The 17,594-nt window shown below is 36.3% G+C and overlaps 1 protein-coding gene across 1 annotated transcript in view; it reads left to right on the top strand.

Moving 5' to 3' along the window:
• ano8a (anoctamin 8a) overlaps window positions 1-9,105 on the top strand; it is a 78,242-nt gene extending 69,137 nt beyond the window's left edge. Inside the window, exon 20 of the mRNA XM_061919827.1 lies at window positions 4,700-9,105. Within this exon, the coding sequence (XP_061775811.1) occupies window positions 4,700-5,290 (591 nt within the window). The 3' untranslated portion in view covers window positions 5,291-9,105. The remainder of the gene's footprint in view (window positions 1-4,699) is intronic.
• The last annotated feature ends 8,489 nt before the right edge of the window (window positions 9,106-17,594 follow it).

Below are 17,594 nucleotides of genomic sequence, written 5' to 3' on the forward strand. Positions count from 1 at the left end.
TCAAAATTACTTTAAGAGTCTTATATACGTGTTATAATGAAGACTATACACAATGTGTATCTTAGCTATATTAGCCTGCTATCAAAATTACTAAAAGTCTTATAATGAAGACAACACATGATGTAAGTGTTTATATATTAGCTATACTAGCCTACTATCAAAATGACTTTAAAAGTCATTTTGTAAGTGTCTAAATAAGCTATATTAGCCTACTATCAAAATGACTTTAAAAGTTTTATAATGAAGACAACACATGATGTAAGTCTCTATATAAGTTATATTAGCCTACTATCAAAATTACTTTAAGAGTCTTATATACGTGTTATAATGAAGACAATACACAATGTGTCCATATTAGCTATATTACCCTGCTATCAAAATTACAAAGTCTTATAATGAAGACAACACATGATGTAAGTGTCTAAATAACCTATATTAGCCTACTATAAAAATTACTTTTAAAGTCTAATAATGAAGACAACACATGATGTAAGTGTCTATATTAGTTATATTTGCCTACTATCAAAATTACTTTAAAAGTCTTATAATGAAGACAACACATGATGTAAGTGCCTAAATAAGCTATATTAGTCTACTATCAAAATGACTTTAAGTCTTATAATGAAGACAACACATGATGTAAGTGTCTATTAGTTATATTAACCTACTATCAAAATTACTTTAAAAGTCTTATATACATGTTATAATGAAGACAATACATAATGTGCCTATATTTGCTATATTAGCCTACCATCAAAATGAATAAAAATCTTATATAAGTCTAATGGTGAAGACAACACATGATGTACATGTCTATATTACATATATTAGCCTACTATCAAAATGACTAAAAGTATTATATGTGTTATGATGAAGACAACACATGATGTAAGTGTCTGAATAACCTATATTAGCCTACTATCAAAATGACTTTAAAAGTCTTATAATGAAGACAACACATGATGTAAGTGTCTATATTAGTTATATTAGCCTACTATCAAAATTACTTTAAGAGTCTTATATACGTGTTATAATGAAGACAATACACAATGTGTCCATATTAGCTATATTACCCTGCTATCAAAATTACTAAGTCGTATAATGAGTACAACACATGATGTAAGTGTCCAAATAAGCTATATTAGCCTACTATCAAAATGACTTTAAAAGTTTTATAATGAAGACAACACATGATGTAAGTGTCTATATTAGTTATATTAGCCTACTATCAAAATGACTTTAAAAGTCTTATAATGAAGACAACACATGATGTAAGTGTCTAAATAAGCTATATTAGCCTACTATCAAAATTACTTTAAGTCTTATAATGAAGACAACACATGATGTAAGTGTCTATTAGTTATATTAGCCTACTATCAAAATTATTTTAAAAGTCTTATATACATGTTATAATGAAGACAATACATAATGTGCCTATATTTGCTATATTAGCCTACCATCAAAATGAATAAAAATCTTATATAAGTCTAATGATGAAGACAACACATGATGTACATGTCTATATTACATATATTAGCCTAATATCAAAACGACTAAAAGTCTTATATGTCTTATAATGAAGACAACACATGATGTAAGTGTCTATGTTAGTTATATTAGCCCACTATCAAAATGACTTTAAAAGTCTTATAATGAAGACAACACATGATGTAAGTGTCTGAATAACCTATATTAGCCTACTATCAAAATGACTTTGAAAGTCTTATAATGAAGACAACACATGATGTAAGTGTCTATGTTAGTTATATTAGCCCACTATCAAAATGACTTTAAAAGTCTTATAATGAAGACAACACATGATGTAAGTGTCTGAATAACCTATATTAGCCTACTATCAAAATTACTTTAAAAGTCTTATAATGAAGACAACACATGATGTAAGTGTCTGAATAACCTATATTAGCCTACTATCAAAATGACTTTGAAAGTCTTATAATGAAGACAACACATGATGTAAGTGTCTATGTTAGTTATATTAGCCCACTATCAAAATGACTTTAAAAGTCTTATAATGAAGACAACACATGATGTAAGTGTCTGAATAACCTATATTAGCCTACTATCAAAATTACTTTGAAAGTCTTATAATGAAGACAACACATGATGTAAGTGTCTATATTAGTTATATTAGCCTACTATCAAAATTACTTTAAGAGTCTTATATACGTGTTATAATGAAGACAATACACAATGTGTCCATATTAGCTATATTACCCTGCTATCAAAATTACTAAGTCTTATAATGAATACAACACATGATGTAAGTGTCTAAATAAGCTATATTAGCCTACTATCAAAATGACTTTAAGTCTTATAATGAAAACAACACATGATGTAAGTGTCTATATTAGCTGTATTAGCCTACTATCAAAATGACTTTAAAAGTCATTTTGTAAGTGTCTAAATAAGCTATATTAACCTACTATCAAAATGACTTTAAAAGTCTTATAATGAAGACAACACATGACATAAGTGTCTATATTAGTTATATTAGCCTACCATCAAAATTACTTTAAGAGTCTTATAATGAAGACAACACATGATATAAATGTCTATTTTAGTTATATTAGCCTACTATCAAAATTACTTTAAAAGTCTTTTATACATGTTATAATGAAGACAACACAGGATGTGCATATATTTGCTATATTAGCCTACTATCAAAATTACTTTAAAAGTATTTTATACATGTTATAATGAAGACAACACATGATGTGCCTATATTTGCTATATTAGCCTACTATCAAAATGTGGCATAAAACATGTCTTTCTGTGGTAGCGTTGGACTTGACCTGAAAGGAACAGCATAAACTTTGGCATGAAAAACGAGTATGACTTACTGTTGCAAGAACAGAGCATGGAACGAACACAATGACGCCAGGGCGACTGACTGGCAAAGATGAGCTTAAATACTGCCTCTGATTAGTACTCAGGACGCCGGTGAGCGGGCGAGCACTAATCAGAGACAGGTGAACACAATGATTAACCATGGCGACAAAACAAGGGAGTGAAAAAAACCAGGAACTTAAAGAGTCCAAAGGTCAACAGAACATAGCCAAACAAGACATGATCAAAAAGACATGACATAAACAAAATACGGTGCTTTCATGGACCGCCGAAATTAGTAGGACAAAACGGTGCTGGCCAAATACTCTCATCAGTGAAGTATGTATAACATAAACAGTGCTATTTTTTTTTTTTACATTTCGGAAGGTTTTTGTCATGTTTGGCCTCCCAAAGAAAACATTAAAGCATTTTGTATTTTTATACATTTTTGAAAAAGCTCCAGAGAGCCACTAGGGCGGCGCTAAAGAGCCCGGTCTAGTCTAATAGCCATTCTATAGCAGGGGTCACCAACCTTTTTGAAACCAAGAGCTACTTATTGGGTACTGATTAATGCGAAGGGCTACCAGTTTGATACACACTTAAATAAATTGCCTGAAATAGCCAATTTGCTCAATTTAACTTAAATAAATAAATCATATATATATATATACATATATATATATATATATATATATATAAATGGGTATTTCTGTCTGTCATTCCGTCGTACATTTTTTTCCCTTTTACGGAAGGTTTTTTGAAGAGATTAAATGATGAAAAAAACACTTAGCTGAATGGTTTAAAAGAGGAGAAAACAGGAAAAAAAATTAAAATTTGAAACATAGTTTATCTTCAATTTTGACTCTTTAAAATTCAAAATTCAACCGAAAAAAGGAAGAGGAAAAACAAGCTAATTCGAATGTTTTGGAAAAAATTAAAAAAAAATTATTTATGGAACATCATTAGTAATTTTTCCTGATTAAGATTAATTTTTGAATTTTGATGACATGTTTTAAATAGGTTAAAATCCAATCTGCATTTTGTTAGAATATATAACAAATTGGACCAGGCTATATTTCTAACAAAGAAAAATCATTATTTCTTATAGATTTTCTAGAACAATAAATTTAAAATAAATTCTAAAGACTTTGAAATAAGATTTAAATTTGATTCTAAAGGTTTTCTAGATTTGCCAGAATATTTTTGGGGAATTTTAATCATAATAAGTTTGAAGAAAAATTTCACAAATATTCTTTGTCGAAAAAACAGAAGCTAAAATGAAGAATTAAATAAAAAATTATTTATTTTTCTTTACAAAAAAAAAAAATGTACTTGAACATTGATTTAAATTGTCAGGAAAGAAGAGGAAGGAATTTAAAAGGTAAAAAGGTATATGTGTTTAAAAATCCTAAAATCATTTTTAAGGTTGTATTTTTTTCTCTAAAATTGTCTTTCTGAAAGTTATAAGAAGCAAAGTAAAAAAAATAAATGAATTTATTCAAACAAGTGAAGACCAAGTCTTTAAAATATTTTCTTGGATTTTTAAATTCTATTTGAGTTTTGTCTCTCTTAGAATTAAAAATGTCGAGCAAAGCGAGACCAGCTTGCTAGTAAATAAATAAAATTTTAAAAATCGAGGCAGTTCACTGGTAAGTGCTGCTATTTGAGCTATTTTTAGAACAGGCCAGCAGTTGACTCATCTGGTCCTTACTGGCAACCTGGTGCCCGCGAGCACCGTGTTGGTGACCCCTGCTTTATAGTACTGTCCATTTAGCAGATGATATACAAATGGTCACTTTAGTGAGATACTGTTTGTCCCCGACTTCTAACACTAGTCTTTTCCACCGTTTAGAGGCATGAGCTTCAGGCCCAGCAGCATTTTCAGCAACAGCTCAGACGTCGCCGCGAGGAAGAGGAACTCCAGCGACAGGCGGAGCTTCAGGCAGAGGCCCGCCAGGAGAGCGACTACCACAAGTCCGAGGGCCATCACCAGCACCACCACGAGAAAACGGCGGGGGGCAAGCCGAAGAGACCCAGCTCCCTGCTGGGGACCAACAACGTGATGAAGCTGAAGCAGATCATCCCTCTCCAGGGGAAGTTCTCCTCCTCACGCTCCCCGGCCCAGTCGCCCACCGGCGGCGAGGCCAAGCTCGCCGGATTCCTCAAGTTCCTCAAGTCGCCGGAGGCGAAAAAGGAGCCGTCGGCGGCCGTCGGGGGGTCGCCGGGATCCATAGCGACATCCCCGGTGCCCCCCGGCGGCCAGGAGCGCTCACAGTCGCCCAACAGGACATTCAGTCCAGGTAAGCTGTTCAGCTTCAGCAAGTCCGAGGGCAGCGTGGTGTGCGCTAACGGGACTCAGGCCGTCACCTGTCAGGAGGAGTTACCCTCAAATGAGTCCGATAAAGGGGATCCCGATTCAGAAAACTCGGGATCAAAATGTTGATGCCAAATTATGCAGTCAATCTGCCTTAATTTGAGTTGTTTTTTTTCCATGTTTAAAGTGTACTTCCTATCTTAGGTCTTATTTTGTAGTTACACTTCCGGTTTGCCCCGCACCTGCTTTGTGTTAGCGAGATTGTCATGTTGGGGTGTACTTTGCCGACGCCAGCTCTGCTACACACGTATTTGTTAACTTTTTAGCCAGTTTAGTTTTAGTTTCCTTTTCAGCTTCAGTGCCTTTTCCTAGTGGCACTCACCTTTTGTTTATTTTTAGTTTAAAGTAAACTGTGTTTTGTTTTGTTTTGTTTTGTTTTTTGCCTGGCGTTCACAATTATTTTGCACTTCCAGGAAAAATCTAAATCTCTCTTAACCCCCTTAAAAAAACATCCAAACACCTCCATTAAAGGCCTACAGAAACCCACTACTACCGACTACTCAGTCTGATAGTTTATATATCAATGATGAAATATTAACATTGCAACACATGCCAATACGGCCTTTTTAGCTTACTTAATTGCGATTTTAAATTTTGCACCGAAATATCCTGCTGAAACGTCTCGGTATGATGACGCGTGCGTGTGACGTCACGGATTGTAGAGGACATTTTGTTCCAGCATCATTCCCAGCTATTAAGTCGTCTGTTTTCATCGCAAAATTCCACAGTATCCTGGAGATCTGTGTTGCTGAATCTTTTGCAATTTTTTCACTGAACAATGGAGACATCAAAGAAGAAAGCTGTAGGCGGGAAGCGGTGTATTGCGGCTGGCTTTAGCAACACAAACACAGCCGGTGTTTCATTGTTTACATTCCTGAAAGATGACAGTCAAGGTTTAGTGAATTATAGTGAAGTGAATGATATTTATATAGCGCTTTTCTCAAGTGACTCAAAGCGCTTTACATAGTGACACCCAACATCTAAGTTACATTTAAACCTTTGTGGGTGGCACTGGGAGCAGGTGGGTAAAGTGTCTTGCCCAAGGACACAACGGCAGTAACTAGGATGGCACAAGCGGGAATCGAACCTGCAACCCTCAAATTGCTGGCACGGCCACTCTACCAACCGAGCTATGCCGCCGTTTACTATGGAACAGAGATGTCAAGCGAACACGGTTGGATTGGACCACACACACAAAGTACAGTGTATTTGTAAAAAACATTTTACCATTCTGAAGGCGATTTATGTCGTGTGCTACTCCAGCATCAATATGCGTCCTCCTGACCATCACCGTCAGCGTCGGGTTCAAAGCGGTATGGCTTTATCCATTGTTGCGGTTGTGCCTGGCCGAGTAGTCCTGCCACCCCCACGGCTGCCACTGCGCCTCTCACAGCACCTTCCCTCTCTGAATCGCTCCCACTGCCCTCTTGTCTTTTCTTTTTCTTTTTCTTTTTTTTTCCTAGTCCTTCACTCTCATTTTCCTCATCCATGAATCTTTCATCCTCGCTCAAATTAATGGGGAAATCGTCGCTTTCTCGGTCCCTATCGCTCTCGCTGCTTGTGGCCATGATTGTAAACAATGTTCAGATGTGAGGAGCTCCACAACCCGTGACGTCACGCACACATCGTCTGCTACTTCCGGTACAGGCAAGGCTTTTTTATTAGCGACCAAAAGTTGCGAACTTTATCGTCGATGTTCTCTACTAAATCCTTTCAGCAAAAATATGGCAATATCGCAAAATGATCAAGTATGACACATAGAATGGACCTGCTATCCCCGTTTGAATAAGAAAATCGCATCTCAGTAGGCCTTTAAGGTTTTATATACATGATGCAAGTTAATATGTAATGCTGTAACATTTAATATTTACGTATTTTGATCATTTTAAGCATTCATTTAAAAAAACGCATCACATTTGCACTTTTTTGTTTCTACATCACTGATTATTACTCACTGCAGGCTTCATGAGAGCCGACAAACATAATAAAACATCACTTACTGTACAATGTCTGTTGTCGTTAGGAAGCCGACAACTAGGATGTTCATATAAAATCACAAAGAAAAGGGGGTGGAGGGACCAAGCGTCTTTTCATGTCCTCGCCAGTTCCAGGTTCAAAAAAGACTGTCAAAGTATCCCAAATTGTTGGAATACCTACTCAGACTTATACTTTCCAGGTGAGAGGCATGATTTATGATCTAGAATAAACTTTCAGGGAGCAGGGAAACAGCAGGCCACTTGATGATGTAAACATAAGCACACAGGAAGTAATAATTTCACCATTATAAAATAGTTTGTCTGCGTTAGCACTTATAATAACAAAATCACTAATATTTATTAGTCAAGTCACCAAATGTTAAAGGAATATTGTTGGCGCTTTTTGAATGGTTATTTATTGGATTTTATGGGCGGAATAGTGGAGCTCCCGTTGGCTCGGCTGTAAATTGACTTTTATACATTTATTTACGTTTAATATTTACAATGTGGTAAATAGGTTGTACTTGTTTAGCGCTTTTTTACCTTTAAGGTACTCAAAGCGCTTTGACACTATTTCAAGTTAAAGTACAAATGATTGTTTACACACACTAGGTGTGGTGAAATTATTCTCTGCATTTGACCCATCAATGTTGATCACCCCCTGGGAGGTGAGGGGAGTAATGAGCAGCGGCGGTGGCCGCGCCCGGGAATTATTTTTGGTGATTTAACCCCCAATTCCAACCCTTGATGCTAAGTGTCAAGCAGGGAGGGAATGGGTCCCATTTCCACATTCACCTGTTCACACACTGATGGCGGGAGCTGCCATGCAAGGCGCTAACCACGACCCATCAGGAGCAAGGGTGAAGTATCTCGCTCAAGAACACAACGGATGTGACTCGGTTGGTAGAAGCTGGGTATCGAACTAGGAACCCACTCTCCCAACTGGCCAATAATGACTGTGAACGATAGGCAAAACTCCCCCAAAAAAGTGCAGTTCCTCTTCAAATAAAAAACAAACAAAAGGTGAGTGCTGTGAGGAAAAGGCACTGAAGCATAGTGAGGGTAATGCAAAACTGAACTGGCTACAAAGTCAACAAAACACAAGGTAGAATAACGCTGTCCTCTGCAAATTGGGCGCACGACCAACCATCGAGTCCTTGGAGGGCGGCGTGGCCCGCGGGCCTGCAGCGATGTAGGGTGTGCCAGGCGGGCCATCTACGCACCCGCCGCTGACTTTGAGGTCGATCCTGGCAAACCCGCTTCGCTGCAGGCCCGCAGGCCACGCCCCCCTCCACGGACTCGACGGTTGGTCGTGCTCCCAATTTGCAGCGTTATCGCTCGAAGGCAGGCGTGACAGTGCTGCAGGAAAGGGATGTGAAAATTACAAAATAAGAGCGCGGTGACAGGAACTAAACTTTAAACATAGACAAATAACGCAAAATGAGGCACGGCTGTGACAGACTTCCTTCTCCCGGACCACACGTGAGGTGAGCATGAAACGCACCTTACTTTGCACAACTGAGTCCCACACTTCTAACAGCTTCCATGTAAATACGTGTACAGAACCTGTCTCTCTTTGAATGTCACTTATCCCCCCCCCCTCGAATGAATTATTGCATGACTCAAAAAGAGTAAATAGCGGCTTTCCATCCCAGGTTTGCTCGCGCCTTTTCTCAAAGCCGATGCACACTGCGCACGTCTTCATTTTGCACTTTAAAAAGCCATCACATTCTTCTGCAATAGTACTCACTGTGACCATGAAAGTATTCTATTTTTCTCAAATTTGATTTTTTTACTACATGAATTAGTGAATGTATCGATGACGCAAAAGACTCCCGGTGGGATAAAGTCCAAGACGTAACGTGGTGGAGAACTTTGTTGGCCGTTAATAAACATCACAGTTAATCATTTGAGTTGTTGAATGTGTTATTTTAGATATGCCAAGGTCCTTTTCGGACTATAGGGTGCATTAACATTGTCATCCATCCATCTTTTTCCGGGTCGCGGGGGCAGCAGCCTAAGCAGGGAAGCCCAGACTTCCTTCTCCCCAGCCACTTCGTCCAGCTCCTCCCGGGGGATCCCGAGGCGTTCCCAGGCCAGCCGGGAGTGATAGTCTTCCCAACGTGTCCTGGGTCTTCCCCGTGGCCTCCTACCGGTCGGACGTACCCTAAACACCTCCTTAGGGAGGCGCTTGTGTCATATTATAATTTATTTTCTGCATATAAAGCAGTGGTCCCCAACCTTTTTGTAACTGCGGACCCTGGACAAGTCGCCACCTCATCGCAGGGCCATTTATTATTATTTCTTTTAATTTTTTTATTAAATCAACATAAGAAAACACAGGATACACTTAGAATTAGTGCACCAACCCCAAAATCCTCCCTTTTTCATGACAAAAAAATAAATTAATAAATAATAATCCCCCACTTCACCGGGCCGCGGGACAAATTATCAATCAGTGATTTGTCCCGCGGCCCGGTGGAGTGGGGGATTATTATTTATTAATTTATTTTTTTGTCATGAAAAAGGGAGTTTTTTTGGGTTGGTGCACTAATTATAAGTGAATCTTGTGTTTTTTTTATGTTGATTTAATAAAAAAATAATTAATAATAATAAATGGCCCTGCGATGAGGTGGCGACTTGTCCAGGGTGCACCTCGCCTTCCGCCCGATTGTAGCTGAGATAGGCGCCAGCGCCCCCCGCGACCCCAAAAAAGGGAATAAGCGGTAGAAAATGGATGGATGGATGGATAATAAATGGCCCTGCGATGAAGTGGCGACTTGTCCAGGGTGTACCCCGCCTTCCGCCCGATTGTAGTTGAGACAGGCACGATGAAGTGGCGACTTGTCCAGGGTGTACCCCGCCTTCCGCCCGATTGTAGTTGAGATAGGCGCCAGCGCCCCGCGCGATCCCAAAAGGGAATAAGCGGTAGAAAATGGATGGAATAATAATAAATTAATAAAAAATTATTCTGCGGCCCGGTACCAATCGAGCCGCGGCCCGTTGGTTGGGGACCACTGATTTAAAGCACTTCCTTGTGGTCTACATAACATGTGATGGTGGTTTTGTGCTCAAAATGTTGCATAAATGATGTTTTGCAGATCATCTTCACGTTGCTTCAGGATGCGTCCTTTGGTGGGCGGGCCTATCTACGTGCCTCCACTTCGACAGCGTTTTCCCCCCGTCGCCTTTCTTGTATCGGTAGTTTTTGACGCTCCCACTAACATGCTTTTATATTAAAGAATGACAACAGTGGAGGATGCACGCCCCACAACAAGAGGATAGAGAAAGAGGAGGAGCTTATTTGACGAGGGCGCGGACTACGATGGCGGATTCCAGCAAACTGTAAAACCCAAATACTCATCAGCAAGTACCAGTAGGTAAGAAACACTGGTTTTGCATAATAGTCCGAAACAAAACACCAGATTATGTCTGACTGAAGTACTCAATGTTTTATCTTAGGTGTCATATTATTGAAAATTGTGTACATGTAATTTATGCCTGAAATACTCGTAATGAAGACAATACATGATGTGTCTTCATTAGCCTACTATCAAAATGACAGTTTTATAATGAAGACAACACATGATGTGTCTGTATTAGCCTACTATCAAAATGTCTTTAAAAGTTTTATATAAGTGTTATAATGAAGGCAACACATGATGTAACCTACTATCAAAATTACTTTAAAAGTTGTATTTAAGGGTTATAATGAAGACACATGATGTGTCTGTATTAGCCTACTATCAAAATGACTTTAAAAGTCTTATATAGTGTTATAATGAAGGTAACACATATGTCTATATTAGCCTACTATCAAAATTACTGTAAAAGTCGTATATAGTATTGTAATGAAGGTAGCACATGTCTATATTAGCCTACTATCAAAATGACAAAGTTTTATAATGAAGACAGCACATGATGTGTCTATATTAGTTATATTAGCCTACTATCAAAATGACTTTAAAAGTCTTATATAGTGTTATAATGAAGACAACACATGTGTCCATATTAGCTATATTAGCCTACTATCAAAATGACAAAGTTTTATAATGAAGACAACATATGATGTGTCTCTATTAGCCTACTATCAAAATGACTTTAAAAGTCGTATATAAGAGTTCTAGACAACACATGATGTGTTTATATTAGCCTGCTATCAAAATGACAAAAATTTGAAAATGAAGACATGTGTCTATATTAGCCTACTATCAAAATTACTTTAAAAGTCGTATATAAGTGTTATAATGAAGGCAACACATGATGTGTCTATATTAGCCTACTATCAAAATGACTTTAAAAGTTTTATATAAGTGTTATAATGAAGGCAACACTTGATGTAGCCTACTATTTAAAAGTCGTGTATACGACTTTAAAAGTCGTATATAAGGGTTATGATGAAGACAGCACATGATGTGTCTATATTAGCCTACTATCAAAATGACTTTAAAAGTATTATATAGTGTTGTAATGAAAGTAGCACATGTCTATATTAGCTATATTAACCTACTATCAAAATGACAAAGTTTTATAATGAAGGCAACGCATAATGTGTCTATATTAGCCTACTATCAAAATGACTTTAAAAGTCTTATATGGTGTTATAATAAAGGCAACACGTGTCTAAATTTGTTATATTAGCCTGCTATCAAAATGACAATGTTTGAAAAAGAAGACAACATATGATGTGTCTCTGTTAGCCTACTATCAAAAAGACTTTAAAAGTCGTGTATAAGAGTTATAATGAAGACAACACATGATGTGTTTATATTAGCCTACTTTCAAAATGACAAAGTTTGAAAATGAAGACAAGACGTGTCTGTATTAGCCTACTATCAAAATGACTTTAAAAGTCTTATATGGTGTTATAATAAAGGCAACACATGTGTCTATATTAGTTATATTAGCCTACTATCAAAATGACAATGATGAAAAGAAGACAACACGTGTCTGTATTGTCCTACTATCAAAATGACTCTGAAAGTGTTATAATGAAGGCAATAAATGAGGTGTCTACATTTGATATATTAGCCTACTATCAAAATGATGGTTTTATAATGAAGGCAACACGTGATGTGTCTAAATTAGCCTACTATCAAAATGACTTTAAAAGTCTTATATAGTGTTGTAATGAAGGTAGCACATGTCTATATTATCTATATTAACCTACTATCAAAATGACTTTAAAGTTTTATATAAGTGTTAAAATGAAGACAACACATGACATAGCCTACCATTAAAATTACCTAAAAAGTTGTATATAAGGGTTATAATGAAGACAACACATGATGTGTCTATATTAGCCTACTATCAAAATGACTTTAAAAGTTTTATATAAGTGTTATAATGAAGACAACACTGACTTTAAAAGTCTTATGTAGTTTTATAATGTCTATATTAGCTATATTAACCTACCATCAAAATGACATTTTTGTAATGAATACAACACGTTTCTATATTAGCCTACTATCAAAGTGACTTTAAAAATGTTATATAAGTGTTACAATGAAAACAAAACAGACACATATATATATATATATATATATGTATATATATATATATATAGACCGGTATGGCTCGGTTGGTAGAGTGCCCGTGACAGCAACTTCAGGGTTCCGGGTTTGATCCCCGCTTCCGCCATCCTAGTCACTGCCGTTGTGTCCTTGGGCAAGACACTTTACCCACCTGCTCCCAGTGCCACCCACACTGGTTTAAATGTAACTTAGATATTGGGTTTCACTATGTAAAGCGCTTTGAGTCAATAGAGAAAAGCGCTATATAAATATAATTCACTTCACTTTAGAAGTCTTATATAAGTGTTATAATGAAGACAGCACATGATGTGTATATTAGCCTACTATCAAAACGACTTTAAAAGTCTTATATAGTGTTGTAATGAAGGTAGCACATGTCTATATTAGCAATATTAACCTACTATCAAAATGACTTTAAAAGTTTTATATAAGTGTTATATACGACTTTAAATGTCGTATATAAGGGTTATGATGAAGACAGCACATGATGTGTCTGTATTAGCCTACTATGAAAATGACTTTAAGTTGTATATAAGTGTTATAATGAAGACAACACACGTGTCTATATTAGCCTACTATCAAAATGACTTTAAAAATTTTATATAAGTGTTATAATGAAGACAACACATGATGTAACCTACTATCAAAATGACTTTAAATGTTGTATATAAGGGTTATGATGAAAACAGCACATGATGTGTCTATATTAGCCTACTATCAAAATGACTTTAAAAGTCTTATATAGTTTTATAATGAAGGCAACACGTGTCCATATTAGCTATATTAGCCTACTATCAAAATGACAAAGTTTTATAATGAAGACAACATATGATGTGTCTATATTAGCCTACTATCAAAAAGACTTTAAAAGTCGTGTATAAGAGTTATAATGAAGACAACACATGATGTGTTTATATTAGCCTACTATCAAAATGACAAAGTTTGAAAATGAAGACATGTGTCTATATTAGCCTACTATCAAAATGACTTTAAAAGTCGTATATAAGTGTTATAATGAAGACAACACATGATGTGTCTATATTAGCCTACTATCAAAATTACTTTAAAAGTATTATATAAGTGTTATAATGAAGACAACACATGATGTAGCCTACTATCAAAATGACTTTAAAAGTCGTATATAAGGGTTATGATGAAGACAGCACATGATGTGTCTATATTAGCCTACTATCAAAAAGACTTTAAAAGTCGTGTATAAGAGTTATAATGAAGACAACACATGATGTGTTTATATTAGCCTACTTTCAAAATGACAAAGTTTGAAAATGAAGACATGTGTCTATATTAGCCTACTATCAAAATGACTTTAAGTTGTATATAAGTGTTATAATGAAGACAACACATGATGTAGCCTACTATCAAAATGACTTTAAAAGTCTTATGTAGTGTTATAATGTCTATATTAGCTATATTAACCTACTATCAAAATGACAGTTTTATAATGAAGACAACACATGTCTATATTAGCCTACTATCAAAGTGACTTTAAAAATGTTATATAAGTGTTATAATGAAAACAAAACACACACATATATATATATATAGAGAGAGAGAGAGAGGGACCGGTATGGCTCGGTTGGTAGAGGGACCGTGCCAGCAACTTGAGGGCTCCAGGTTCGATCCCCGCTTCCGCCATCCTAGTCACTGCCTTTGTGTCCTTGGGCAAGACACTTTACCCACCTGCTCCCAGTGCCACCCACACGGGTTTAAATGTAACTTAGATATTGGGTTTCACTATGTAAAGCGTTTTGAGTCAATAGAGAAAAGCGCTATATAGATATAATTCACTTCACTTTAAAAGTCTTATATAAGTGTTATAATGAAGACAGCACATGATGTGTCTAAATTAGCCTACTATCAAAATTACTTTAAAAGTCTTATAATGAAGACAACACATGATGTAGCCTACTATCAAATGACCTAAAACGATGTATATAAGGGTTATAATGAAGACAACACATGATGTGTCTATATTAGCCTACTATCAAAATGATTTTAAAAGTCTTATATAGTGTTATAATGAAGGTAACACATGTGTCTATAGTAGCTATAGTAACCTATCAAAATGACAAAGTTTTACAATGAAGACAGCACATGATGTGTCTATATTAGCCTACTATCAAAATGACTTTGAAAGTTTTATATAAGTATTTTAATGAAGGCAACACATGCTGTAGCCTACTATCAAAATTACTTTAAAGGTCTTATATAAGGGTTATAATGAAGACAGCACATGATGTGTCTATATTAGCTTACTATCAAAATGACTGTTGCAGGCTGACAAACATATTTGTGTACATGTAATTTATGCCTGAATAAGTCATTGTTTACCTTGGTGACTTGACTATTATAAATGGCGCGTCTTATTTAAATAATTTCCCTGTTGAAGGAGGCTAACATGCTTCATGTCAGTACTAAATAGGATGTGCTTCTTCCTGCTCCTTTTCGCACACAAAATAGTTTGGCAGATAAAATGTACAGTAATTGACCTAAAAAAAAAGATAGTGTACGGTGTAAGCCAGGGGTGTCAAACGTACGGCCCGGGGGTCGGATCAGGCCCGCGGACAGCTTTTAGCCGGCCCGCGGGATGAGTTTGCAAAGTATAAAAACTAACCTGAAATTTTTGAATGAAAGAAACAGCTGTTCTAAATGTGTCCACTGGATGTCGCAATAGCAATTCTTTGTATCGTTGTAGACCATGGGTGTCAAACTCTGGCCTGGCGTGTAATTTCATTTGGCCCTTAACATTAGAGCTGGCCCGCCGCTGTAACACCGCATTCACCACTAATACTCATACTCGTCAACCCTCCCAATTTTCCCGGGAGACTCCCAAAGTTCAGTGCCCCTCCCAATTTCCACCCGGACAATAATATCGGGGGCGGCCCGTAAAAGCACTGCCTTTGGCGTTTTCTACATGTCGCCACGTCCGCTTTTCCTCCATACAAACAGTGTGCCGGCCCACTCACATAATATATGCGGCTCATACACACACACACACAAGTGTATGCAATGCATACTTGGTCAACAGCCATACAGGTCACACTGAGGGTGGCCGTATAAACAACTTTAACACTGTTACAAATATACGCCACACTGTGAACCCACAGCAAACAAGAATGACAAACACATTTCGGGAGAACACCCGCACCGTAACACAACATAAACACAACCAAACAAATACCCAGAACCCCTTGCATCACTAACTCTTCCGGGATGCTACAATATACACCCCCACCACCCCAACTCAAACCTGCCACCGAAAATAGTTGTTCAATTTGTATTTTTATTTTATTTGATACGCCATTGATATTTTTTAATTATTATTTAAAACTCGATTTTGCAAGTCACTATAAAGTTATATAAGCCTTGCTTGGTCAATAGTCAATGCAAAACTTGTTTGGGTCTCTATTAATGGATTAATTTGTTCAACCTCGGCCCACGGCTTCCTTCAGTTTTAAATTTTGGCCCACTCTGTATTTGAGTTTGACACCCCTGTTGTAGACGTTGCTATATATGTACAAAATAAATAAATGATAAATGGGTTGTACTTGTATCGCGCTTTCCTACCTTCAAGGTACTCAAAGCGCTTTGACACTACTTCCACATTTACCCATTCACACACACATTCACACACTGATGGAGGGAGCTGCCATGCAAGGCGCTAACCAGCACCCATCAGGAGCAAGGGTGAAGTGTATTGCTCAAGGACACAACGGATGTGACGAGGTTGGTACTAGGTGGGGATTGAACCAGGGACCCTCGGGTTGCGCACGGCCACTCTCCCACTCCGCCACGCCGTCACGTTAATACTTCAGTCGAGGAAAATGATCAAACTACATTAATAACATACTGTAATTTGATTTTTTTTTTTTTATCTTGATAGATTGAAAATAAACACCAATGAGTGATGAACATTATCATATAATTTATTCAAAAAATATAAATAACGGCACATAAAAATATAATATTAACTTGCAACATGTAAGTGTAAAAAAAAAACCCAACAACATTATGATTTCTACATTTTCAGAATGTACTTGTTCTGTTTTTAAACAAAGAAAACCATCTGAAGTTTGTCTATATTTTTAAGTTATCTTGCCGTGATTTTTAAACAAAGAAAACAATCTGAAGTTTGTCTATATTTTTAAGTTATCTTGCCGTGATTTTTAAACAAAGAAAACAACCTGAAGTTTGTCTATATTTTTAAGTTATCTTTCCGTGATTTTTAAACAAAGAAAACAATCTGAAGTTTGTCTATATTTTTAAGTTATCTTGCCGTGATTTTTAAACAAAGAAAACAATCTGAAGTTTGTCTATATTTTTAAGTTATCTTGCCGTGATTTTTAAACAAAGAAAACAATCTGAAGTTTGTCTATATTTTTAAGTTATCTCGCCGTGATTTTTAAACAAAGAAAACAATCTGAAGTTTGTCTATATTTTTAAGTTATCTTGCCGTGATTTTTAAACAAAGAAAACCATCTGAAGTTTGTCTATATTTTTAAGTTATCTTGCCGTGATTTTTAAACAAAGAAAACCATCTGAAGTTTGTCTATATTTTTAAGTTATCTTGCCGTGATTTTTAAACAAAGAAAACCATCTGAAGTTTGTCTATATTTTTAAGTTATCTTGCCGTGATTTTTAAACAAAGAAAACCATCTGAAGTTTGTCTATATTTTTAAGTTATCTTGCCGTGATTTTTAAACAAAGAAAACCATCTGAAGTTTGTCTATATTTTTAAGTTATCTTGCCGTGATTTTTAAACAAAGAAAACAATCTGAAGTTTGTCTATATTTTTAAGTTATCGTGCCGTGATCTAACCAGAAGCAGATTTTTCTCCGTGTG

The sequence above is a fragment of the Nerophis ophidion genome, linkage group LG14 (genome assembly GCF_033978795.1).
Source record: "Nerophis ophidion isolate RoL-2023_Sa linkage group LG14, RoL_Noph_v1.0, whole genome shotgun sequence".
Lineage (NCBI taxonomy): Eukaryota > Metazoa > Chordata > Actinopteri > Syngnathiformes > Syngnathidae > Nerophis > Nerophis ophidion.